The sequence below is a fragment of the Pseudopipra pipra genome, chromosome W (genome assembly GCF_036250125.1).
Source record: "Pseudopipra pipra isolate bDixPip1 chromosome W, bDixPip1.hap1, whole genome shotgun sequence".
Classification (NCBI taxonomy): Eukaryota; Metazoa; Chordata; class Aves; order Passeriformes; family Pipridae; genus Pseudopipra; species Pseudopipra pipra.
The window spans coordinates 49,539,693-49,564,869 of NC_087580.1; the positions used below are offsets into that span (position 1 = coordinate 49,539,693).

Genomic DNA, 25,177 nt, shown 5'->3' on the forward strand with positions numbered 1-25,177 from the left:
TCTGAGGAGATGAGGCTACCAAGGTAATTAAACTGCTGGACTCATTTGAGCTCTGATTGGCCAATGGTGACGTGGGGATGATGGGGGACTTCCTGAGGTGGAGGTTGATGGAGGACCTCTGTCTTCTTTAAGCTGACTTCCAGTCCAAAGAGCTCAGCAGCATCTGCAAAGCAGGATGTTAAACGCTGCAGGGCTGCTTCTGTGTGGGCAACAAGGGTGGCATCATCAGCATAAAGCAGCTCCCGGCCAAGATGGTTTAAGGTCTTGGTGTGGGCCTTCAGTCACCTTAGATTGAATAGACTTCCATCAGTACGGTATCGAATGTAGATACCGTCCTGATCATTGAGGTCTGCTGTGGCCCTTTGGAGCATCATGCTAAAGAAGACAGTGAATAGGGTAGGAGCGAGAACGCAGCCTTGTTTCACACCATTCTTAAATAAAAAGGGCTCAGAAAGTGTGTTGCCATATCTGACTTGGCCGTGCTGATCCTCATGGAGTGAGATGATCATTTTAACGAACTTGGGGGGACAACCTAAACGTTCCAAAATCTGCCATAGACCTTTTCTGCTCACAGTGTCAAAAGCCTTGGTGAGTTCGACAAAGGTTACATAGAGACCTTTGTTCTGTTCCCTACACTTCTCTTGCAGTTGTCTGAGGACAAATACCATGTCTGTGGTGCTCCTGTTGGCTCTGAAACCACACTGACTTTCAGGAAGGATACCTTCTGCTATAGTGGGTATTAGTCTGTTCAAGAGTATTCTTGCCAGGATTTTGCCAGCAATGGAGAGCAGAGTAATACCACGATTGAGCAGTCAGATTTAGTTCCTTTCTTCTTATACAAGGTGATGACGACTGCATCACGAAGATCAGATGGTAGTTCGCCGAGTTCCCAACAGCGCACCACGAACTCATGAAATTTGGTGTGGAGTGCAAGGCCCCCATGTTTCCAGATTTCAGGTGGAATTCCGTCAACCCCAGCTGCCTTGCCGATTTTCACCTGCTGTATGGCCTTGAGGGTTTCTCCTAAAGTGGGAGCAGTATCCAATTCATACTTTACTGGTTGTTGTGTGATGGACTGAATTGCTGAGTCTTGGACTACGCGGTTGGTACTGAATAGAGTCTGAAAGTGTTCAGACCATCGATTCAGAATGGAGGTTTTATCTGTCAGAAGTGTTTGACCATCAGCGCTGAGTAGAGGGCTTTGTATCTGGTATGTGGGGGCGTATGCTCTTTTCAAGGCCTCATAGAAACCTTTGTGATCACCTGAATCTGCGCATAATTGAGTTTTTTCAGCTAGATCGATCCACCATTTGTTCTGGATGTCATGGAGTTTCTGTTGGAGCTTGCTGCATGCAAGACGAAAGGCTGTTTTTCTTGCATGACAGGATGGCAGTGCAAGGTGTGCTTGGTGGGCGGTTCTCTTCTTCCTCAACAAGTCTTGGATTTCTTGGTTGTTTTCGTCAAACCAGTCCTTGTTCTTCTTGAGGGAGAACCCTAAGAATTCTTCAGAGGATTGCAGGATGCAGTTTTTAATATGGTGCCAGATTGTTTCAGGAGAGTAATCTGCAGAAACTGTGGGAATGTTTTCGAGCCTAGTTTGAAGGTTTGCCTGGAAACTGTCTCTTACTGTGGCTGATTGGAGATTGTTAACTTGGAGTCTTCTCCTTGGGATGCTGCCCCTTTTTGGTTTGAATTTGATCTTGAAATTGAGTTTACAGCGCACCAGCCGATGGTCTGTTTGGCATTCTGCGCTGGGCATCACGCGGGTATGGTGGACATCGCTGACATCTCTCCGTCGCACCAGGACATAATCAGTGAGGTGCCAATGCTTAGAACGGGGGTACATCCAGGTTGTCTTCAGACTATCTTTCTGCTGAAAGATAGTATTAGTGATGGTGAGTTGTTGCTCTGCACAGAATTCTAGCAGAAGTCGACCATTATCATTGCAGTTTCCAACACCATGCTTGCCTAATACTCCTTTCCAGGCTTCAAAATTCTTGCCGACTCTGGCGTTGAAATCACCAAGGATAATGATCTTATTGTCTGCAGGAACCTTTTGGGTAAGGAGGCGCAGGTCAGTGCAAAATTTATCTTTTTCAGCAGGGTCAGCTTGGAGAGTTGGGGCATATATACTAAAGATGACAATGTGTTGCTTGTTGTTTAGTGGAAGGCGTAGGGAGATAATGCGGTCAGAGTGACCTGTCGGCAGATTATCGAGTTTAGGAACAACAGAGTTTTTGATCATGAAGCCGACTCCTGAGAGGTGTTTTTCGGTTCTGGGCTTGCCTGACCAAAAGAGTGTGTAACCGGCACCATGTTCTCTGAGGCTGCCTTCTTCATGAAGGCAAACTTCACTGAGAGCGGCAATGTCGATGTTGAGACGAGCCAGCTCATGGGCAATTAGGGCAGACCGACGCTCAGGACGTCCGCCATCCACAGAATTGAGCATGGTTCTGATGTTCCAACATGCTAGAGTTAATTTAGGTACACCTTTGGAGGCAGGTGCGTGCCTTTGTCTTTTGATCTTTGTGCGACCGCATTGGAGGAAGATGCCCATTGGCCTGCGGTTAACCAACCCGGTGAAGGTGGAGATGAGCTTTGTTTAGGCCACCTTTTCTAGGCCCCTCTCCGAGTGGAGCAAGCAGTGCTGTCCTTGGAAAGGCTGCTTGGTCGTTCAGGGTGCTGCCTCAAGAGACTGTCATCTCCGGTCAGTCTCAAATGACCAATATCCTGAACCGCCTGCATGCAGGGTTGAGTCTGCGGCTCCCAGTGCACCTTTCACCTGCCATTTTGACCCTCGCCCGTCGCTACAGGACTTTTTGCATGTGGGTAAAGCCTTCAAGCCTGCGCAATGGATTTTTTAGGTGAGATGCAGTATGCGCGGAACTGAACCCACCCTTTAATCCTGAGGTTCATCTGCCAGGGCCGAGCGAGTTTGGACTGTGGCAGTGAGGTCCTCAGGATGTAGGTTTGATTAGAGTGACCTTCTCTTAGATGGATGGCCTTACAGGGCTAAGCGAGCTCCATCTGCCCGGGTTTGGGATTAGAGTTGTCCTTCTCCTAGGATGACTGCCAGAAGGCTAATGAGCTCATCCTGCCCACAGATTTATTGTATCCGACCCTACAGTTTTGACCTGTCTGGCATGGGCGACCCTACCGAAGGCATGTACCATCACCAGCATAGCTCGCAACCGCATAGGGGTATACAGGCTGCATTCCTACTATTAAAAACGATTAGGTCAAGTCTTACACTACCTAGTTTTCTGCCATCTGTCTATATTCAATCCCAGGGAAGTACCCAGGATCAGCCCTTTGTCCTGACCAACCTTTCAGGATGTAACAAATAAATCCAGGACATACCAAACCTGGGCAGTAGCCGCGGGTGAACCAAAAACAAACAAACGAGCAAAACTGTTCTGGCCACTGTACCCACCTAGGGTTCGAGGACCTCTCCAGGCCCCAGCCCGACCAAGATCTCCAAGCTCCAGAGGAAACTATTATCCACCCTGATCTTGTCCTCCCCCACCGTGTCTCCTCACATCTTCCCACGCACTACTTACCTGACTACCCTTCAGTCCGAGGACCCCCACAGCTTGCCTGGCACTCTCCCCCCCCCCCCAAACCAGACCGGTAAACCTCTGTGTACTCTGAGGCTTCAACTCTCCTCTCTCTCCTTTCTCTCGAGGGCACAAGGCCATGTCGGCGAAGCTCCCACTCTCCTTTCCCGCTGGGGGGGAGGGGACCAGGGGCGGCTTCGCGCAGGACCGGGGGTGGCCCCGCATGGGACCGGGGGCGGCCCTGGGCCGCGCGGGACCCGAGGGGTGGCCCCGTGGCCGCGCGAGAAGCGCGTGGGACCCGAGGGGCGGCCCCGCGGCCGCGCGAGAACCGCGCGGGACCCCAACAGCTTGTCCATAGCTTTAGCTATATCCATATACCCTTGTCCTTCTAGCCAATTCCCGACAATATCCCCTTTTTTTTTTTTTAATTTTTTTTTTTATGTGAAGCAATTACTTCAGGGTGCCATACATCATCTCCACAATAGTCTGTCCTGTAGGAGAATGTGAGTTAGCTGTAACTTGAGTGACCTTTCGCTAGGCAAAGAAAACTTGGACAGATTTACAGACACAAGGTAGTTCATCGTTTGCCCGCACCTGAGCGGGCATCTCAAATGCAACAGTGACACCATGACCTTTTTGTATAGTACATGTATTAACAACCACTACATGGGAAGACATGCCAATGGACACATGGACATGCTCCAAATCACCAATTTCATTGACTTGAATCATCTGATTGCCAAATCTGTAAGGCTGTAAGACCTCAAGGGTTAGTACTAAAATAGACAGTACTAGCACGACAACAATCTGGACAAGAGACAACAACTGAGCGAGCAATAGAATGAATTAAGCTAAATCGACATCTGAAGGCTTCTGTATGCTGTGCTCTCAGTTTCTCACCAGTGCCCTCCTCCTTGCCCTCAGCCCTGTCGTGAGGCTCAGGCAACATGGCCGAGGCAGGTGCTGAGGCCAGGCTGAAGGATGAGCTGACCTGCCCCATCTGCCTGGACATTTACAGGAACCTCATGTCCCTGGGATGCGGTCACAGCTTCTGCAAGGAGTGCATCTAGAAGGAACAGAAATGTCAGCAGGGCTCTTCTAAGTGCCCACTCCGCCTTTACCCCATAGGCCCCACCGGGGAGCTAAAGCTCAACTTCCATCTCCGCAACATAGTGGAGAACTTTTTGGATGCTTCTGTTCATCAAGGGGAGAAAAAGCAGAAAGTGCAATGCAAACAGAAGGAGGAAACCTGAGCAAACACAGCACAAAGAACACCCAGAAGAACTACGTCCTGGTGGAGCCCTGTGGTGCCCAGGTTTTGGCTGAGAGGAAATGCCCCTAGCACGGCAAATTGCTGGAATGCTACTGCGAGAAGGACAAGGTCTGCATTTGCATGCTATGCTCTGTCCTCAGCTCCCACAGGGACCACAAGACCATCAGTTTAGAGGAGGCTTTTGGCCAAGCACAGCGTGTTTTTCCCAAAACTGTAAAAGAGGTGAAAAACTATGAAGCTGCACTGGATCGAAGCATAGAAAACCTGCTGGAACAATCCTCTGCAAAGGAGTTCCTTAGAGTACAAACAACGCTTGAAAATTAAGATTTGGCATAACTGGTCTACTCTGGCCTCCAACCAGGAGGCCTGAAGACACACTATCCACAACACTGCAGATGTTTTTGAGAAGGCACGCAGGATGGCCTTGACAGTCTGCAACGAGCTGAACAAGCAAGGCAGCAACATCGACAACTCCTGATTTAAATCCTGGAAAACACAGAAAAGCTCAAAACGACCCTCACTACTGCCATAGCAGATGTAAATGCAATTATTTGATGGTCTAAGGACCTCACCCCGGCACAAGCCTGCATTATCTCTAGCTAGTTATGTAACTAGCAACTTCTGTAACTATCACAAAACTTGTTTCTCTACAACGTTTTGCAGCTTTTCCACGAATTGTAAGAATGGTTCCCGGGCACCTAGATGCATAGTGGTGCACCTTGCTTTGGGCTCTGCTAACCTTGCAGTCTGCACTAATGTTTGCTGGCTTATGGTTTTTACTCGCTCTAAAACTAGTGGTCTCCTGCGCAGCTCGCACAGCTAAGGAAGAACAGCAGTGGAAAAACTCCACCTGAGACTTAACTTTCATAAATTTCTGAAACAAGGCAGAAATAGAACACCAAATTTGTGTAAGAACCTCTTATTTAACTTCAGTCCTAATCATATGGCTAGTCAGACAGGGCTAGTCTTGAAACAACTAAAACTTCACCAGTTTTCATAAGAGTGGAATTACTCATGGTGGGAATTTGAAGAATTCATATACTATTCAGAATAAGGATTCACTATGGTTCAACAGAATCATGTTACACATCTCTAAAATCTTGACACTGGCAGAAAGTATTTTTAAGTTTACACAGTTACACATTCATGTAGCTTTTCTCTTTCACTCAATCTCTCTTCAGTCATTCATTGGTGGCCACCTCAGTCACTCTTCACTCACACATTTTCAAGTAGTCATTGGTTGTGCACTTCTTATCAGTTTCATAATTCAAAGGAAATTTATGTCATAGTTGCCATCAGCAATCTCCAAATCCTGCATAACTCTCCATGCAAAAGACAAATACAGCAAGAAAGAACAGAATATTATCTTGGAAATCTTCAACCCTTCTCGTAGAGCAATGATATTCTGTCATAAAGGCAATAAAACTACTTTTGCAGGGGGCAAGACTATATCCCCTTCTGTCTCATCGTTCCGTCTCCAAATCTTCTACCTGCACCCTGCCCCAGGGGGAAACAGCCAAATTTCATGTAAGAGAAGCAAAATAGCAAACTATAGGAAATTCTTAATAACCTTCTGTAATATGCAAAAAGCTAAGCATGGATGTTCCGTTATTTCTAATCTTGCTTCAAGGGATTTTTCATCAGTCTCCCTTTCTGTTTTTGAAGAAAACATTTGAGAATGCCACAAGCACGCTGCATGCGTAACACCTATTGCTGTAAAAACAATGCAATCTTATTTGATTTATAAGTTGGGATATTGTTAATTTTAAGTCGTTTTTTCTCTTTTCCCTTTTTTCCGTGTTTTACCGTCTTTGCCCCCCCCCCACGCCCCTCATTGCCGAAGGACGAAGGAGGGGGAGGAGGGGCTGGGCTCACCCAGAGAGATCAGCAGAAGGAACTTAACTTAATCACAGGGTCTGCTTAAGAAAGGACAAAAACATAGGAGAGGGAGAGAACAGCTGCAAACAGGCACGTTTCAGAGAAGGGGTGATTGGTGTAACGGGGAAAAGGAGAAACAGCTTCCCCCCTCCCCCGACTGCACCCCCCAAAGCCTTTGCTACCGTCATTAACTCGCCACTCTAGGAAGAGGAGCGGCACCAGGGAAAAAACACTCGCTGCAAAGAAGGGAAGGGGAACGCACACCCCCCGGGACCATGGCTGTCAGCAACGCGGGGGAAACAGAGCCCCCCCGCCGCCCGTCGCGCCTGGGGCCGCCGGCGTGCACGCACGCGGGCGCACCGCTCCGAGCCGGGGCCGCGCACCGCTCCGAGCGATTTCACCGGCCCCCGGCTCTGTCATCCGGGAGCACTCCGAGCCGGGGCCACGCAGGCGGCGTGACCACCGCCACTGCCCCGCTGCCCGGCGCCGCCCCGTAAGCGCCCGGCACAGGTGGAAAGACCCGGCGCCGGCAGGGGTTCACTCAGCACGGCGGCGTAAGCACACAGCGCCGTGAACACAGCCACAAATGCGCAGTGCAGTCCCGCAGTACAGTTCAGATGAAAAGCTGGAAATGTCTTAAGGTGGAACTCAGTCATAGTGTTCGTAAAGTTCATCTCTGGTCCATCAGCAGTACTTTCACACCGCAGCCGTTGTCTCCGATCGTCCTGGATATGCACTGCCGAGATGCTAGCACCACGTTCATGTTGGCGGGGCCGCTCGGTTGTCCCCGGCCCCGCTCCGTCTCCCTTCAATTCCTCTCGACTCCCTTTTTACACGATTTCTCCGTATGATGGTATCTAGTAGCATTCTAATGTCCTCAGACTGTGCTTTAATGCCTTTTACTGTTCCAGATAACAATCGCCAAGTTGTAAGGAGGGAAGCAGCAACTTTTTCTCCCTTAGAGGCAGCAGTAAAGAGCTTATCACTAAGTTCTTTCCAAGTAGAGATAGTAAAGGCAGTTACAGTGTTCGCTTCATATCCCTGGCTCTTACATGAAAGCAGCACCTGCCGCAAAGCCAGTTCATCTAATTTCTCTCCCTTTTTTAAGCAGGATAGACTTCCATATAGATGCAACATTAGATCCCTCTTGTTCTCGATGGCTCACCTGTCCAGGCGTCTTGTCTGGCTGGCCTGGCAGCTTCTCCACTTCTCTCATGTTACACCGAGCTCCGTCTCCGCGGCAACCTCCCATAACTTAACCCTATAACGTCTCCATTCTCCTTCATCAAAAACTGTATTAGGGTCCACAAAACAACTTTTAGCAACACCCGTCGCAAGCAACCCTGGTAATTCTTTTTTCAAATCTATACCCTTAACTCCCCGCTTTTCTAAAAAGCACTGGAGTAATGAAAGTACCGCTTGTCTTTCCATACCTATAAATCTTCAGCGTGCTGTTGCAGCCTTTTACAAGACGTCGGCGGTGTTGTCGGCCGGGCCCTCCTGTAAGGTCACCCGGGGCACGGAGTCCAACTCTTTTGCCTCTTGTGCTGCTGCAAGACCGACTGGCTACTGCGTCGGACCGTGGCTTCGGGGAGTGCAGATTTAACTTAGCTCCCATTCAGGTTTCGGGGACCGCAGATTCAACTTAGTCCCTGGGACTGCAGATTTAACTTAGCCCCTATGGAAGCTTCGGGGACCGCAGGAACCGTGCAAAATTCAGCAGGATCCTTGTTTATCATCCCTTGCTTCGGGCGCCATTATGTCACGACAAGGGAAGAAAGAGACCCTCAATATGAGAATCAACAAGCTTCGTTTATTGATCACTGCTAACAGCTTAATATATGCTTTATAATTAGCTCATACATATTGCAAAAGCTAAGCTCATTATTGGCTCTGGCTTAAATGTTGATTCTGCCTCTTACTCCCTTCTTATGTTGACACAGGTGGCTCTTAGTTGCTTTTGTTTTGCTAATCACAACATCCTGTTTACCAGCCAACTAGCAGGCACAAAGACACTGTAACTTTGCTATCTCAGACTTTCTCACGGCCTAGGCAATCCGTGTTCTATACTCTAACAGCTTGTCCATAGCTTTAGCTATATCCATATACCCTTGTCCTGCTAGCCGATTCCCGACACCAGGTGCCCACCCAGCTGCTCTATCACTTCCCTTCCCAGTTGGACAGGGGAGACAGTAAGGTGGAAGACAACTCGTGGATTGGTTTAGGGCAGTTTATTTAAAGCAAAAGCAAAGCGGAAGCTCGCGCATGCAAAAGTGAAGCAAAAGGTAACATGGTTTATTCTCTACTTCCCATCAGCAGTGATGGTTGGCCACTTCCAAGAAGCAGGGCTTCAGCATGCATGACAGTTTCTCAGCAGGCAACCATTTTAAACAACAAATGCCTGCCCTTCCTCTTCTTTTCCTTAGCTTTTATATCTGAGCTGACGTCATATGGTCTGGAATACCCCTTTGGCCAGTTTGGGTCAGCTGGCCTACTTGTGTCCCCTCCCAGGATCTTGCCCTCGATTGGGGAAGGAATGTTACAATACTGATGTTGTGCTCAGCAGTAGCCAAAATATTGGTGTGTTCTCAACACCCTTCTAGATATCAATGCAAAGCACAGCACTGTGAGGGCTACTATGGGGAAATGAACTCCAGCTCAGTCAGAAGGGGAAGAAAGGTGTGTGACTAAAAATCTATTAAGCTTTAACATGAACCGACTACTTTACACACTAACAGCTAAATTTGGATGAACCTGAAAGTTAAATACAGCCTCAGTATATTTAATGCTATTTTATTTTTGTTTTTTTAAAGAACCTATGAAGCTTGATGTCTTAGTTTAACAAGACAAAAATGTTTGCTAAGGAGGGCAGGATAGGAAAAAAACAACAAAAAAATCAAACTTCCCCCTCTAAGTTATTATAAGTTCGAAATTAGAGGCTTTAGACAAAAAAGTGTGGAAAAGGAAATAACAAATTTTTACTAAATATAAATATATATATAACAAAACAGAACAAGCAACAATACCGTAACCGAAATGTTCACCGAAAACAATTTTTTGCCTTTCGGCGCAGTTATAACTACACCCAGCAGAGGGCGCTGGCGTGCCTCGGGAGGCAGGGGCTGCAGTGACTCACTCAAGGTCACCGGGTGACGCTGTTGGGCTCCAGGAAAATGTGTGAACGTTGTAGTGACTCCCTTTCAACTAGCAGGGAGTGCTGTTGTCTCTAGAGAGAAGCAAAGGCTGCAGTTATTCACTACAGGGGGTGCTGTTGGGCACTGGCGGCCATGGCGTCTGTGGGGACCGGCGTGCGGGGAAGGCAACTGGGTCGGTATGATGCACCTCCCGGAGGTGCCGCGGGCACGGAAAGGGAGGAGGGGGGATGGCGGTTCCTCCCCTCAGGGGCTCCTGTGGACTCACGTTGTTGAAGGCGGGTTCCATCTGGGATCCGCCTGTTGATTGATGCAAGTCGCCGCCTGCACGGGAAGGGAGAAGGGGGGAAAAAAAGGTGCAGGCAGACACTCCACACCCTCCTGAGCTAGGCGAGCGATCCAAAAACCAGACCGAACAGCTCCAGCCCTCACCACGTGGCCACCCTCGAAAAGAAAAAGGTAAAAAGCTAGGGGAGTCAAGCACCTCCCAGCCAAAACTGCCAGCCCCTTCCCCCCCCCCCCCCCAGCCTTCCTTTTGGCTGCTGCTTTAGACAAGGTTACACAGGGAAATATTCCTTCCCCCACTGCCTCGAGCAGAGGCAGAGGAAACAAGAGTCCGACTTCTCGCGGAGAAAAGTCATTAGCTTTTCAATGGGGGGCAATTTGACTCCGAGCTAGAAAACAATGAAACCTGATGTTTATCTTATCCTAGCAGAGCCTGTTGGTGTGGAAAATTCACCAAAAAAGTATGAAACTATAACACTTGGTTAAAAAAAACACTAAAGAAGCAGAACTTAGCAATGTTGTCAAACTAAATGATACCTGGAACTGTGTGCAATATATACTATTTCTGGTTACCTGATTAATTTTAGCCTCATATCCTGTGAGAAATAGAGTCTCGAGGTATAATAAGTTTCCAAATTGGAATTTATTATATAGTAGAAGCAAAAAGCACTGCGTGACAAGGGAGTCTTGCTCCTAGACCTGCCACCCCGATACAGTATATGTGTCCGGTACTTATTTCAGACATTCCATACATATTCATTACATCACATACATATACATTTTACATCACTACTCCAGGTATTCAACATATGTTTCTTTTTACAGCTAAGACTAATTTGTTATCTCTACAACAAGTTATAAATTCATATATTTCTCTACAAAAGGTGCCAGCATTCTATTGACCCGATCTAGTTCGTCTACAATTCATGTCTAGGAGAGCAGGGAAGGTGATGGTCTGTTTTATGTCTTTATGGGGGTGCAATTAAGTTTTACAATCCCTTTGTTTTCTTCTTTCCTGAGGTTACATTAACTCATTTGTTTTCCATTTGTTTCCTTTACTGACACAAATTATGGCTTGTGTTTATTACATATCCTTTACCTTAAAAAAAAATTGTGATGCTAATAAAAGTGCTGTCATGAATCCGAAAAATCCATCCGAGAAACTGCTCAGAGACTTTTTTATCTTTAAGCAGCAAGGTATTTGTTTATTCAACGTTGGGAGCAAGCCAGCTCTCGCTGGACAAACTTGCTCGACTTGAAAGTGCAAAACTAAGCCATTTTATACACTTTACATACATGGTTACATCATTTATTATACATATTAATAAGTAGGCGAGTCTCTGGGCAGAGTCCTTCCAGGCATGCACAGTCTTCTACTTTGGGGGTCTTCTGCTCAAGCCTTCATCCCTCTGGTGGTCGCCATGGATGTCTTCCTCAATTTGACCTCTTCAATTAGGTGACCTGAATTCTTCAAGCTTGCAAAATCCTGGCTCTGGGCCTTCTAGATCTTATTCAAACATCTAGTTTACCTAATTTATTACTGTGTGTGTACTACTTCTATTCTTTCTATAATAAGGCCTTTGGTCCAGTGAGCAGAACAGAATATGATATTAACCAGTGCTCCTAAAATGTTCTTCTAGCAAAACAGGTATTGAGGTTTCTTAGCAGGCCAAGATATCCCAGTTAACTTTTTTAGGCCTGGCTCCTGTTTCAGTCTTTTCAACAGAACTGGCACCAGCTTGCTATGGTCTGTTATGAACATGCATATCTGTGCATGGTGCCAGATTGTTTCAGGAGAGGAATCTGCAGAATCTGTGGAATGGTTTTTGAGCCTAGTTGGAAGGTTTGCCTGGAATCTGTCTCTTACTGTGGCTGATTGGAGATTGTCAACTTGGAGTCTTCTCCTTGGGATACTGCCCCTTTTAGGTTTGAATTTGAGATTGAAGTTGAGTTTACAGCGCACAAGCGGATGATCTGTTCTGCATTCTGCGCTGGGCATCATGCGGGTATGGTGGACATCGTGGACATCTCTCCGTTGCACTAATGTTATAAGTAAAATCAGCACTAGGCTCAAATATCGTAATAAAAAGTTTTATTATAGATTTATGTAAAAATCAAATAAGCAAAACAGCGCTGGATGACTGGATGAGCTTTCTTTGCTCATCCAAGGCACACTTTGATAATTTCTAATCTGCCTTTTATAGGTTTGTAGCTGCACGTCTCTTTCAAAATCCCCTCCTTTTGTTCCGAGTCATCAGGTCTATCTGCGCAGGCTCTGTTCTGTTGCCAAGAGGCTTTACGCATGCGTTATCTTGTTGCTAGGAGACAAGCTCGGCTCTGTTCACTTCATCCTTTTGACGTAGTCAGCTTTTTCTGCGCATGTGCTATCTTGCCGCTGGGAAATAGTTCTGTTCTCTTTTTCGGTTCTTTTTCTTATTACATTACATAACAAAATATCACTAATTATGGTAACATAACATTATGGTTTGTGTGATATATAAGTAATTGTGATTCGTGAAACAAATGGGTGACTACATTAAAACAGAACAAATAGATTCTAAAACTCAACTACACCCCCACAGGGAAACAAAACAGACTCTCACAAGGTCAAAAGGCCTAAAACTTTCTCACTATCCTAAGAATGAAATATAGTACAACTTTAAGTCTTTAGGCGCCTACTCGTCCAAGAATACATGAATTATGACTGGTTGCAGAGATAGCTCTTTTAGCCTTAGCTGTAAATATAATAGAACTTTAAATCTTTAGGCGCCTGTTCGTCTAAGAATACATGAACTATGACTGGTTGTAGAGATAACTCTCAGCTTTAGCTGTGAGAAAACTTACACATTAAACATTCAGCAAAAAACCACAGAATATACATGTATATGATACAATCAATATGCATGAGGTAGTCAAGACAAACACTAAATGAAATTATTACTTGAAACTTATAGAAACTTGAGACTTTGTTTATCGCAATTTGTAATTACAGTGTTGCAAATATAATTTGATAAGCAAATTATCTCTCCTTTGGTCTTTATTGGCTATCACACTAAGACATAATCAATGAGGTGCCAATGCTTAGATCTGGGGTGCATCCAGGTTGTCTTCAGACGATCTTTCTGCTGAAAGATAGTATTAGTGATGGTGAGCTGTTGCTCCGCGCAGAATTCTAGCAGAAGTTGACCATTATCGTTGCAGTTTTCAACGCCATGCTTGCCTAATACTCCTTTCCAGGCTTCAAAATTCTTACCTACTCTGGCGTTGAAATCACCAAGGATAATGATCTTATCATCTGCAGGCACCTTTTGGGTAAGGCGGTGCAGGTCAGTGTAAAATTTATCTTTTTCAGCAGGGTCAGCTTGGAGAGTTGGGGCATATATACTAAAGACAAGGTGTTGCTTTTTGTTTAATGGAAGGCGTAGGGAGAGAATGCAGTCAGAGTCACCTGTCGGCAGATTTTCGAGTTTAGGAACAACAGAGTTTTTGATCATGAAGCCGACTCCTTAGAGATGTTTTTCGGTTCTGGGCTTACCTGACCAAAAGAGTGTGTAACCGACACCATGTTCTCTGAGGCTGCCTTCCTCGTGAAGGCAAACTTCACTGAGAGTAGCAATGTCCATGTTGAAACGAGTCAGTTCATGGGCAATTAGGGCAGAATGTCACACAGGATGTCCACTATCCGCAGAATCGAGCATGGTTCTGATGTTCCAACATGCTAGAGTTAATTTAGGTACACCTTTGGAGGCAGGTGCATGCCTCTGTCTTTTGATCTTTGTGCGACCGCATTGGAAGAAGATGCCCGTCGGCCTGCAGTTAACCAACCGGATGAAGGTGGAGATGAGCATCTGGCAATCCGCTGAAGAATCCTTAGGGTTCTCCCTCAAGAAGAACAAGGACTGGTTTGATGAAAACAATCAAGAAATCCAGGATTTGTTGAGGAAGAAGAGAACCGCTCACCAAGCACACCTTGCACTGCCATCGTGTCACGCAAGAAAAATGGCCTTTCGTCTTGCATGCAGCAAGCTCCAACAGAAACTCCATGACATGCAGAACAAGTGGTGGATCAATCTAGCTGAAAAAACTCAATTCTGTGCAGATACGGGTGATCACAAAGGATTCTATGAGGTCCTGAAAACAGCATATGGGCCAACATACCAATTCCAAAGCCCTCTACTTAGTGCTGATGGTCAAACGCTTCTAACAGATAAAACCTCCATTCTGAATCGATGGTCTGAACACTTTCAGACTCTATTCAGTACCAACCGTGTAGTCCAAGACTCAGCAATTCAGTCCATCACACAACAACCGGTGAAATACGAATTGGATACTGCCCCCACTTTAGGAGAAACCCTCAAGGCTATACAGCAGGTGAAAATTGGCAAGGCAGCTGGGGTTGATGGAATTCCACCTGAAGTCTGGAAACATGGAGGCCTTGCACTCCATGCTAAATTTCATGAGTTCGTGGTGCGCTGTGGGGAACTGAGCGAACTACCATCAGACCTTCGTGATGCAGTCATCATCACTTTGTATAAGAAAAAAGGTACTAAACCAGACTGCTCAATTTACTGGGATATTAGTCTGCTCTCCATTGCTGGCAAAATCCTGGCAAGAACACTTTTGAACAAACTAACACCCGCTATAGCAGAAAGAATTCTACCTGAAAGTCAGTGTGGTTTCAGAGCCAATAGGAGCACCACAGACATGGTATTTGTTCTCAGACAACTGCAAGAGAAGTGTAGGGAACAGAACAAAGGTCTCTATGTAACCTTTGTCGACCTCACCATGGCTTTCAATACTGTGATCAGAAAAGGTCTGTGGCAGATTTTGGAATGTTTAGGTTGTCCCCCCAAGTTCCTTAAAATGATCATCTCACTCCATGAGGATCAGCACGGCCAAGTCAGATATGGTGATGCACTTTCTGAGCCCTTTCTAATAACTAATGGTGTGAAACAAGGCTGCATTCTTGCACCAACCCTATTCACAGTCTTTTTCAGCATGATGCTCCGAAGGGCCACAGCAGACCTCAATGATCAGGATGGTATCTACATCCGATACCGTACTGATGGAAGCCTATTCAACCTAAGGCGACTGAAGGCCCACACTAAGACCTTAAACCATCTTGTCCAGGAGCTGCTCTATGCTGATGACGCCGCCCTTGTTGCACACACGGAAGCAGCTCTGCAGCATTTAACATCCTGCTTTGCAGACGCTGCTGTGCTCTTCGGGCTGGAAGTCAGCTTAAAGAAGACAGAGGTCCTCCATCAACCTCCACCTCAGGAAGTCCCCCATCATCCCCACATCACCATTGGCCAATCAGAGCTCAAATCAGTCCAGCAGTTTAATTACCTAGGTAGCCTCATCTCCTCGGATGGCAAGATTGACGGAGAGATAGACAACAGGTTAGCAAAGGCATATTGTGCTTTCGGAAAGCTTCATAAAAGAGTTTGGCAAAATAAACACCTGAAGAAAAGCACCAAGATCAGTGTTTACAAAGCCATAGTGTTGTCTACTCTCTTGTATGGTTCCGAATTATGGGTCATCTACCGCCGCCACCTGCGTCTCCTAGAACGGTTCCATCAACGCTGCCTCCGTACAATCCTAAACATCCACTGGTCAGATTATGTGACCAATACATCTGTTCTAGAACAAGCAGCAGTCACAAGTATTGAGACCATGTTGATGAGAACACAGCTGCGTTGGGCAGGGCACGTCTCCAGGATGAAGGACCACCACCTCCCTAAGATCTTGCTTTATAGTGAACTTACCACCGGCTGCCGCAAGAGAGGAACCCCAAAGAGAAGATACAAGGACTCCCTGAAACAACACCTCAGCCTTGGCCATATTGATCATCATAACTGGTCTTCTCTGACCTCCAGTCGCGAGGTCTGGAGACACACCATCTATAATGCTGCAGAGTCTTTTGAGAAAGCACGCAGGATCACCCTTGAGGAGAAAAGACAATGCAGAAAGAATCATGCCTTGCAGAATACACCATCTAAGGAGTCTTTCTACTGTGCCTTTTCAACCGGACATGCCTATCTCATATTGGCCTTTTTAGCCACCAACGCCCTTGCAACAAACGTGGGTAGAGCCCTTCCCAAATCTTCGTTCGCGAAGCCTAGCCATGAGATATGATCTGCGCATATACACATGTATACATACATGCATACTCAGCACAAACCAGAAACTTGCAACTTTCTCCATCTAAGCTTTCCCGAAATGGTGTTGTGTATATGTGCTATTTCTAATGAGAAACAGAGATACTATAGGAAAAGATCATTGTAGGCCTCAGAAAATAACTGCCCTTTTTGCCCCACAAGACAACACACATACACGTTCTAACACAACAAAGTCAGTAACAACCCCCACCCGGCCATCAAAAATATTCCCACCCAATAAAAATAAAACATGACAACACCACTAAAATCCAACTGAACAGAAAATGTTCACTATCTACAGTAATCACTCAAACTTTCAAAACTCAACAAAACACCCAACAACCTTTCCTACAAGAAGCACCAGGATAAACTCTACACCATGTCAATCTGCACATCAATCCCCTAAAGCCACAGGAACAGGTTCAACTGCCACAGACACAGAATAAACAAAAACTGTTAACATCCCACCTAAATAAACCATCAACAACATCAAAGACAAAAAACTCAGTCACCATCCACACCCAATGTATGCTCCAAATATGCACGAAGATAACCAGAGAGCTAAGCCATGCGCTTTTAAGTATTAAAGGAAGTTTATTTCAGAAACACTATACAACTGCAAAAACCCTCAGCTGGGTGGAAAGAAATAACACATACGAGCAGGGCTCCTTGTCCATACCTATCAAAGGGCTAAGGCATGCGCATATAGCCCTCTGGGCTGTTTTTTGCAGTTTGTTCCCTTTCTCTTCTCTTCCCTTCCCCCATCTGTGAGAAAGAATGCTTTTATGTAGCTTGCAAACACCTTCCTTGATAAGGGTTTGCCTGTTTTGTTTGTCCTGACAAAAACCAGCCCAAGAGAAAGAATGTGGTTATTCTCATACATTCTTCCAAACTTATATTTTTTAGCCATGAAAGGTCTCTTGAGCAAAGAGAAATTTCCAAAACAGTTCATCTCCTCACCCATGTCTTGCACAGGGTCCCCCTCAACCCTCTACACCCCATAACAGACACTACTACCAAACCAACCACTGCATATTACAGAGATAGATTAGACACTACTTCCAGCCCCTCTAAAACAAAACACAATGCTAAAAAAAGCACAACATAAGTCATAGTAGCTCCTGCTTGGCTTTTCTTCAAGTCTATGGGCTGAAAAACTGTCACTGTTTCAACCACATGAACCCATAAGGCACATTTATCCCCCCTCCCTCCAACATTCTATCTATAATTGTGCATTAATTGATTTACCCCATGTACTATATTAGCTCATGGAATGCATTCAATATATGGACTACACTCATCATCATCATCATCATCATGGCTAGGCTTTGCAAACGAAGATTTGGGAAGGCTCTATCCACATTTGTTGCAGGCATGTTGGTGGCTTATGAGGTCAATACGTGACAGACATATCCAAATGCAAAAGGCACAGCAGAAAGACTCCTTAGATGGTGTATTCGGCAAGACACAGTTCTTTCTGCGTTGCCTTTTCTCCTCAAGGGTGATCCTGCGTGTGTTCTCAAAGGAGACAGCTGCGTTATAGATGGCATGTCTTGAGGCCTCCCGGTTGGAGACCAGAATAGACCAGTTATGGTGATCAATATGGCCAAGGCTCAGATGTTGTTTCAGGGACTCCTTGTATCTTTTCTTCGGCAGCCAGTGGCAAGTTCACCGTAAAGCAAGATCTTAGGGAGGCGGTGGTCCTTCATCCTGGAGACGTGCCCTGCCCAATGCAGCTGTGTTCTCAGTAACATGGCCTCTATACTTGTGATTGCTGCTTGTTCTAGAACAGATGTATTGGTCACATAATCTGACCAGTGGATGTTTAGGATTGTACGGAGGCAGCGTTGATGGAACCGTTCTAAGAGACGCAGGTGGCGGCGGTAGATGACCCATAATTCGGAACCATACAAGAGAGTCGACAACACTATGGCTTTGTAAACACTGATCTTGGTGCTTTTCTTCAAGTGTTTATTTTGCCAAACTCTTTTATGAAGCTTTCCGAAAGCACAATATGCCTTTGCTAACCTGTTGTCTATCTCTCCGTCAATCTTGCCATCCGAGGAGATGAGGCTACCTAGGTAATTAAACTGCTGGACTGATTTGAGCTCTGATTGGCCAATGGTGATGTGGGGATGATGGGGGACTTCCTGAGGTGCAGGTTGATGGAGGACCTCTGTCTTCTTTAAGCTGACTTCCAGCCCGAAGAGCACAGCAGTGTCTGCAAAGCAGGATGTTAAACGCTGCAGGGCTGCTTCTGTGTGAGCAACAAGGGTGGCATCATCAGCATAAAGCAGCTCCCGGACAAGATGGTTTAAGGTCTTGGTGTGGGCCTTCAGTTGGACTACACTCATTATCTAGAGAATACCTCCTCCCCATCCTACTTTCAGGAGATTGGCAGCCTGTGCTTCATAGATAAGAACCAATACCTGTACTACAACCATCCATTGGTGTACTGTACATATACTAAAGTGATGAAATACTAAATTAATGATAACTTTATCTTTAGGTCTTAAAGAACATACTAAGAAAACTTTCTTTTTTGTGTGTGATAAATGCTAATATAATCTCATATCTTCTATAGCAATTCCTGCACATTCTAGACAATTGTTAAAAACAGGGTATTCTGCATTTATTTACTAATATTAATAATAGAATCATACAATCATAGAATGGTTAGGGTTGGAAGGAACTTTAAAGATCATCTAGCTCCAACCCCTCTGCCATGGGCAGGGACACCTTCCACTAGACCAGGTTGCTCAGAGCCCCATCCATCCTGGCGTTGAATACTTCCAGGGATGGGGAATTCACAACTTCTAAGCAACCTGTTCCAGTGCCTCACCACCCTCACAGTAAAGAATTTCTTCCTAATATCCAGTCTAAAAGTACTGTCTTTCAGATTAAAGCCATTCCCCCTTGTCCTATCACTGCATGCCCTTGCAAAAAAAGGCCCTCTCCAGCCTTCCTGTAGGCCCACTTAAGGTACTGGAAGGCTTCTATAAGGTCTCCCTGAAACCTTCTCTTCTCCAACCAGAACAGCCCCGATTCTCTCAGCCTGTCATCATAGGAGAGGTGCTCCAGCCCTTTGATCATCTTAGTGGCCTCCTCTAGACTTGTTCCAACAGGTCTACATCTTTCTTGTGTTGGTAGTCCCAAAACTGGATGCAGTACTGTACAAGTTTCGAGTTGGCTTCCTGCCAAGTCCCCCGAAACTCGACAACAAGGACCCGCCTCCCAGGGAGGGAAAAGAAGAAAAACCAAGCAGCCAAAGCTATAGCAAAAAATATGTATATATATATATATGTATATTTATATATAAGACAGATACACGAAAGGGGAATACCACACACCGGGGGGGGAAGGGGGGGGGAGGGGAAAAAAAAGGAGAAGGACAAAAAGGGGCAAGGACCGAACAAGTCAAACAGCCAGTCGAAGGCAAACTAGCAAAAGTCTCACCACTTCCCTTCGAACAGGCAGGGTGGCCAGACACGGTCCTTGGCTCTCCCCTCACGCGTGGCAGATAACGGCAGTCACTGCAGGCCTCGGCTCCAGATAAGCCCAACCGAAACAGGGACCCACCGTTCTCGAACCTCGCCGGAGAGGAAAGAGAGCGAACTCTCTTATCAATGCCTTATTTATACCCTGGGTTACGTAAAGGAATAGCATGGAATACTTCCTTGGTCACCCTCCTAGTTCCTTCCTGGTTACAAGCTGGTTTCCAGGAAGGCCTAGACTGAAACCATCACATTCTCCACCCCTTATTCCATACTATTTCTTTACGTAACACCTGTATATTGTGTTTGTCTCTATCCCGCACATATACACATATATATATATAGTCCATGTTTATTTTTTCTCGAAGGTTGTCGTCTGTCATTGAAGATCAGCACCACCAGCAACTCGATTTGTGTTCTTGGCCCTTTCATCATAATCACAGTTCCGGTTTAGGGCTGGCTCATTGGTTTGGGCTGTGTCATCATCGGCCATCCTTAGATTCTCGTATCAGCTTTGTTTGGGTCTCTCTCTTTTTTTCCGTCTGGTGTCTGGTCTCCTGTAAAATATAACTCAAGGCACAGAATTAGTTTTTTCCCAGGCTTAGGTTTCCTTGAGGCACACATTGGACCTCTCCATCCTTCCTCATAACCCACCAAGTATATCCAGGCCCTTGAGCAAAGACAATCCCACGAATGGGTTTGTCTTGGCCTGAGGGAGGAGTGATCCAAACCACCTTACCTAACATACCTTTTAGATGGATCGCTGGAACTTTGTCTCCATCTACAGTGTGGAGGGACTCTGCTTGGGCAGGACCAGCTCGGTTGACAGAGCCTCGGGTGTTGACTAGCCAGGTGGCCTTGGCTAAATTCTTGTCCCAATTTTTGTAAGTTCCCCCACCTAGTGCCTTTAGAGTCGTCTTCAACAGTCCATTACACCTTTCTACTTTTCCTGCAGCAGGTGCATGATATGGAATGTGATATACCCATTCAATACCATGCTCCTGTGCCCAAGTGGCCACTAGACTGTTTTTGAAATGAGTCCCGTTGTCTGACTCAATTCGCTCTGGAGTGCCATGTCTCCACAGGACCTGCTTCTCAAGGCCTAGGATGGTGTTTCGGGCTGTTGCATGCGGTACCGAATATGTTTCTAACCATCCGGTGGTTGCTTCCACCATGGTAAGCACATAGCGTTTACCTTGGTGGGTCTGTGGCAATGTGATGTAATCAATCTGCCAGGCCTCTCCATACTTATACTTCTCCCAACGTCCACCATACCACAGGGGCTTCAGTCTTTTCGCCTGCTTAATAGCGGCACAGGCCTCGCAATCATGGATAACTTCAGAAATGATATCCATGGTTAAATCCACCCCTCGGTCTCGTGCCCATCTGTGGGTGGCATCTCGGCCTTGATGACCGGAAGCATCATGGGCCCATCGAGCCAGAAACAGCTCTCCCTTCTGCTGCCAGTCTAGGTCTACTTGTGACACCCCTATCTGTGCAGCTCGGTCCGCTTCTCTGTTGTTATTATGTTCTTCATTAGCTTGCTTCTTGGACACATGGGCATCTACATGGTGGACTCTCACATTCAGACTCTTCGCTCTGGCAGCGATGTCCTGCCACAAGTCAGCAGCCCAGATGGGTTTTCCTCCACGCCTCCAGTTCATCTTCTTCCATCGGTCTAACCATCCCCATAGAGCATTGGCTATCATCCACGAGTCTGTGTAGAGGTAGAGTCTCGGCCATCCTTCTCGTTCGGCGATGTCCAGGGCCAATTGGACGGCTTTGAGCTCTGCAAATTGACTCGACCCGCCTTGACCCTCAGTAGCTTCTGCCACTCGTCGGGTGGGACTCCAAACGGCTGCTTTCCACTTCCGGTTCCTTCCTACAATACGGCAAGAACCATCAGTGAAAAGGGCATAACACCTTTCTTCATCTGGCAGCTGATCAAATGGCGGAGCTTCTTCAGCTCGGCTCACTGGCTCTTCTTCTTCTTCTGCCAGACTGAAGTTCCCACCTTCAGGCCAATTTGTGATAACCTCCAGAATTCCAGGGCGATTTGAGTTTCCCAATCGTACACGCTGCGTAATCAAGGCTATCCACTTGCTCCATGTGGCATCAGTGGCATGATGCGTAGGGGGTACCTTCCCTTTGAACATCCAGCTCAAGACTGGTAATCGGGGTGCCAGGAAGAGCTGTGCTTCAGTACCAATTACCTCTGTAGCTGCTCGTATACCTTCATACGCCGCTAAGATTTCCTTTTCCACAGGGGTGTAATTAGCCTCAGAACCTCTGTAGCTTCGGCTCCAGAAACCCAGTGGTCGCCCTCGTGTCTCGCCAGGCACCTTTTGCCAGAGGCTCCAGGAGGGACCTTTATCTCCAGCTGCAGAGTAGAGTACATTCTTTACATCTGGTCCCGTTCTAACTGGTCCAAGAGCCACGGCATGTGCAATTTCTTGCTTGATCTGCCTGAAAGCTTGTTGTTGCTCAGGACCCCACTGGAAATTGTTCTTTTTACGGGTCACAAAGTAAAGAGGGCTCACAATCTGACTGTATTCTGGGATATGCATCCTCCAGAAACCTATTGCTCCCAGAAAAGCTTGGGTTTCTTTCTTGTTTGTGGGGGGAGCCATTGCTACAATCTTGTTGATTATGTCTGTTGGTATCTGGCGTCGTCCATCTTGCCATTTCACCCCTAGGAATTGGATCTCTCGGGCAGGTCCCTTGACTTTGCTCTTCTTGATAGCGAAACCAGCCTCGAGGAGAATCTGGATGATCGTCTGTCCTTTTTTGAAAACCTCTTCTGCTGTATCCCCCCATACAATGATGTCATCGATGTACTGGATGTGTTCGGGAGCCTTACCCTTCTCTAGTGTGGCCTGGATCAGTCCATGGCAGATGGTTGGACTGTGTTTCCACCCCTGGGGCAGTCGATTCCAGGTGTATTGAATGCCCCTCCAGGTGAAAGCAAACTGTGGCCTGCACTCTGCCGCTAAAGGAATGGAGAAAAACGCGTTGGCTATGTCGATGGTGGCGTACCACTTTGCTGTCTTGGACTCCAACTCGTATTGGAGCTCCAACATATCTGGCACGGCAGCACTCAACGGTGGCGTAACTTCATTTAAGCCACGATAGTCCACAGTCAGTCTCCACTCTCCATCGGATTTACGCACAGGCCAGATGGGGCTGTTGAAGGGTGAATGGGTTCTGCTGACCACCCCTTGGCTCTCCAACTTCCGGATCATTTTGTGGATAGGGATCACAGCATCTCGGTTTGTCCGATACTGTCGTCTGTGCACAGTTGTTGTGGCTATTGGCACTTCTTGATCTTTAACTCGCAGTAATCCTACAATGGAAGGGTCTTCTGAGAGGCCAGGAAGGGCAGACAATTGCTTGGACTCCTCTTCAGTCACCGAGGCTATACCAAAAGCCCACCGGTACCCTTTCGGGTCCTTGAAGTATCCTCTCCTTAAGTAGTCCATACCAAGGATGCAAGGGGCTTCTGGCCCCGTCACAATGGGACGCTTTTCCCATTGGTCTCCTGTCAAGCTCATGTCTGCCTCTACTACTGACAATTCTTGAGACCCTCCAGTCACTCCAGAAATAGTAACAGTCTCGGTACTCTTATACTCCGAAGGCATTACAGTACACTGGGCTCCAGTATCTATCAAGGCCTGGTATCTCTGAGGATCCGATGTGCCAGGCCATCGAACCCACACAGCCCAGTAAACTCGGTTATCTTCTTGGTCCCTCTCCTTCTCCTGGCAGAAGGCAGGGCCCCTCTACTGGTCTTGATCAGAGCATTCGTCGTCAGAGTTTGACTTTGACTTCTTAGACTTTTTACCGTTGTCGAAGTGGACCTCCATCTTCTCGTGTTTCGGCGATCGCAGTTTCTTTTCTAAGAAATCTCCGTCTACTACATAGACAACTTTCTTGTCAGTCTTCTTTCGCTTCAGCTCCCTCACTCTAGCTTCAAGCTTAAAAGTGGGTTCACCATCCCACTTCTTCATGTTTTCTCCTTTACTACGAAGGTATGCCCATAGTTGGTTACGTGGCCAACGCTTAGAGTTCTCTTTCCTTTGACTTGTGAATGACAGGGACCGTGAGCGAGATCGAGACCAGGATCGAGGTCTAGGCCGAGGTCGTCTTTGTCGGTCCCGCCATGATCTTCCCATTGGCCTTTCCTGGTAATCTCTATACCTTCTGTCCTCTCTGTCTCTAAGGTCGTCCTCATATCTGGAATATTCATAATCTCTCTCCATTCTTTCCCTATCATAGGGGTGTCGGTATAGAGGGTCGAAGGGGTCTTCCAGATTTTCCTCTATGCTCCTCATCCAAGCACACATGGTGTCCACACTTGGTTCATCCATCTTTGGATGATATGCGGTTATCAAGCAATACCTATATGGTTTAGGGGCACCTTGAATTACCTTCTTCCACATTGGTTGTGTGCAAGGAACATTCTCGGGAACTTGGATGTCATAATATTCTGGATCAGAATAGACAATTTCCTGCATGGCCAATTCCCGCAGGTATTGGATGCCTTCTTCCGCAGTCCTCCACCTTCTCGAAGAACTCTTGAGGGACTCCTTAAACGGGTATTTCGCCCTCACAGCATGAAGAATTCGGAGCCAAAGACTGGATGCCGTTTTCTCCCTTCCCATTTCTTGTTCTATCTTAGGGTCTCGGGCAATGGATCCCAGTTGTCGTGCTTCGTCACCTTCAATTATGTGACTATCAGCTCCCTTGTCCCAGCATCGCACCAGCCAGGCGAGGATTTGTTCACCAGGCAAGCGCATATAATCTCTCCGTAAATCTCTAAGCTCTCTTGTGGTCAGTGATTGTATAATTTCGCTTTCTCGCATTATTTCTTGTCCATCTCTCCCACGTAGAATCTTTTCTACCTCCCTCTTTACTCTTCCGCTCTTACGTGGAACCGCTCCTGCCTCCTCCCTGTATCTCTCACGTGGAGATGGAGACTGGGCATGCCATGGGGATAAGCTTCTATGTTGTTCATGGCGTGGAGATGGACTTCTACGCCGTTCATACCGTGGGGACGGACTCCTACGTCGTTCACGCCGCGGAGATGAACTTCTACGTCGTTCACGCCGTGGAGATGGACTTCTACGTCGTTCACGCCATGGAGATGGACTTCTACGTCGTTCACGCCGTGGAGATGGACTTCTACGTCGTTCACGATACCCAGCCGGTGGAGGTAGCGAGTAGTCTCTCGGGTGCCAAGATAAGGGCTTCTTCCAATCATCCACACCTCCAAGAGAAGGTTGGGTCTGGAGGGGTAGAGATAATTCCCCCTCCAATTGAGGGGGATGCTTTGGCTCCTTCTTTGCGTCCTTTGTAACACTGAATTTGTAGTCAGGAT

General features: G+C 46.7%; 2 protein-coding genes across 2 annotated transcripts in view; both read left to right on the forward strand.

Annotated features, from left to right (window-relative positions):
* The window catches only part of LOC135405087 (small conductance calcium-activated potassium channel protein 2-like), a 241,834-nt gene that overhangs the window by 170,325 nt on the left and 46,332 nt on the right, over nucleotides 1-25,177 (forward strand). The gene's annotated exons all lie outside the window — the stretch shown is intronic.
* LOC135404742 (tripartite motif-containing protein 6-like) lies at nucleotides 4,319-5,265 on the forward strand. Its single transcript, XM_064639485.1, is given in 2 exon segments — nucleotides 4,319-4,617; nucleotides 4,764-5,265. Coding segments are annotated over 2 exon segments (504 nt in total). The 5' UTR covers nucleotides 4,319-4,504; the 3' UTR covers nucleotides 5,155-5,265.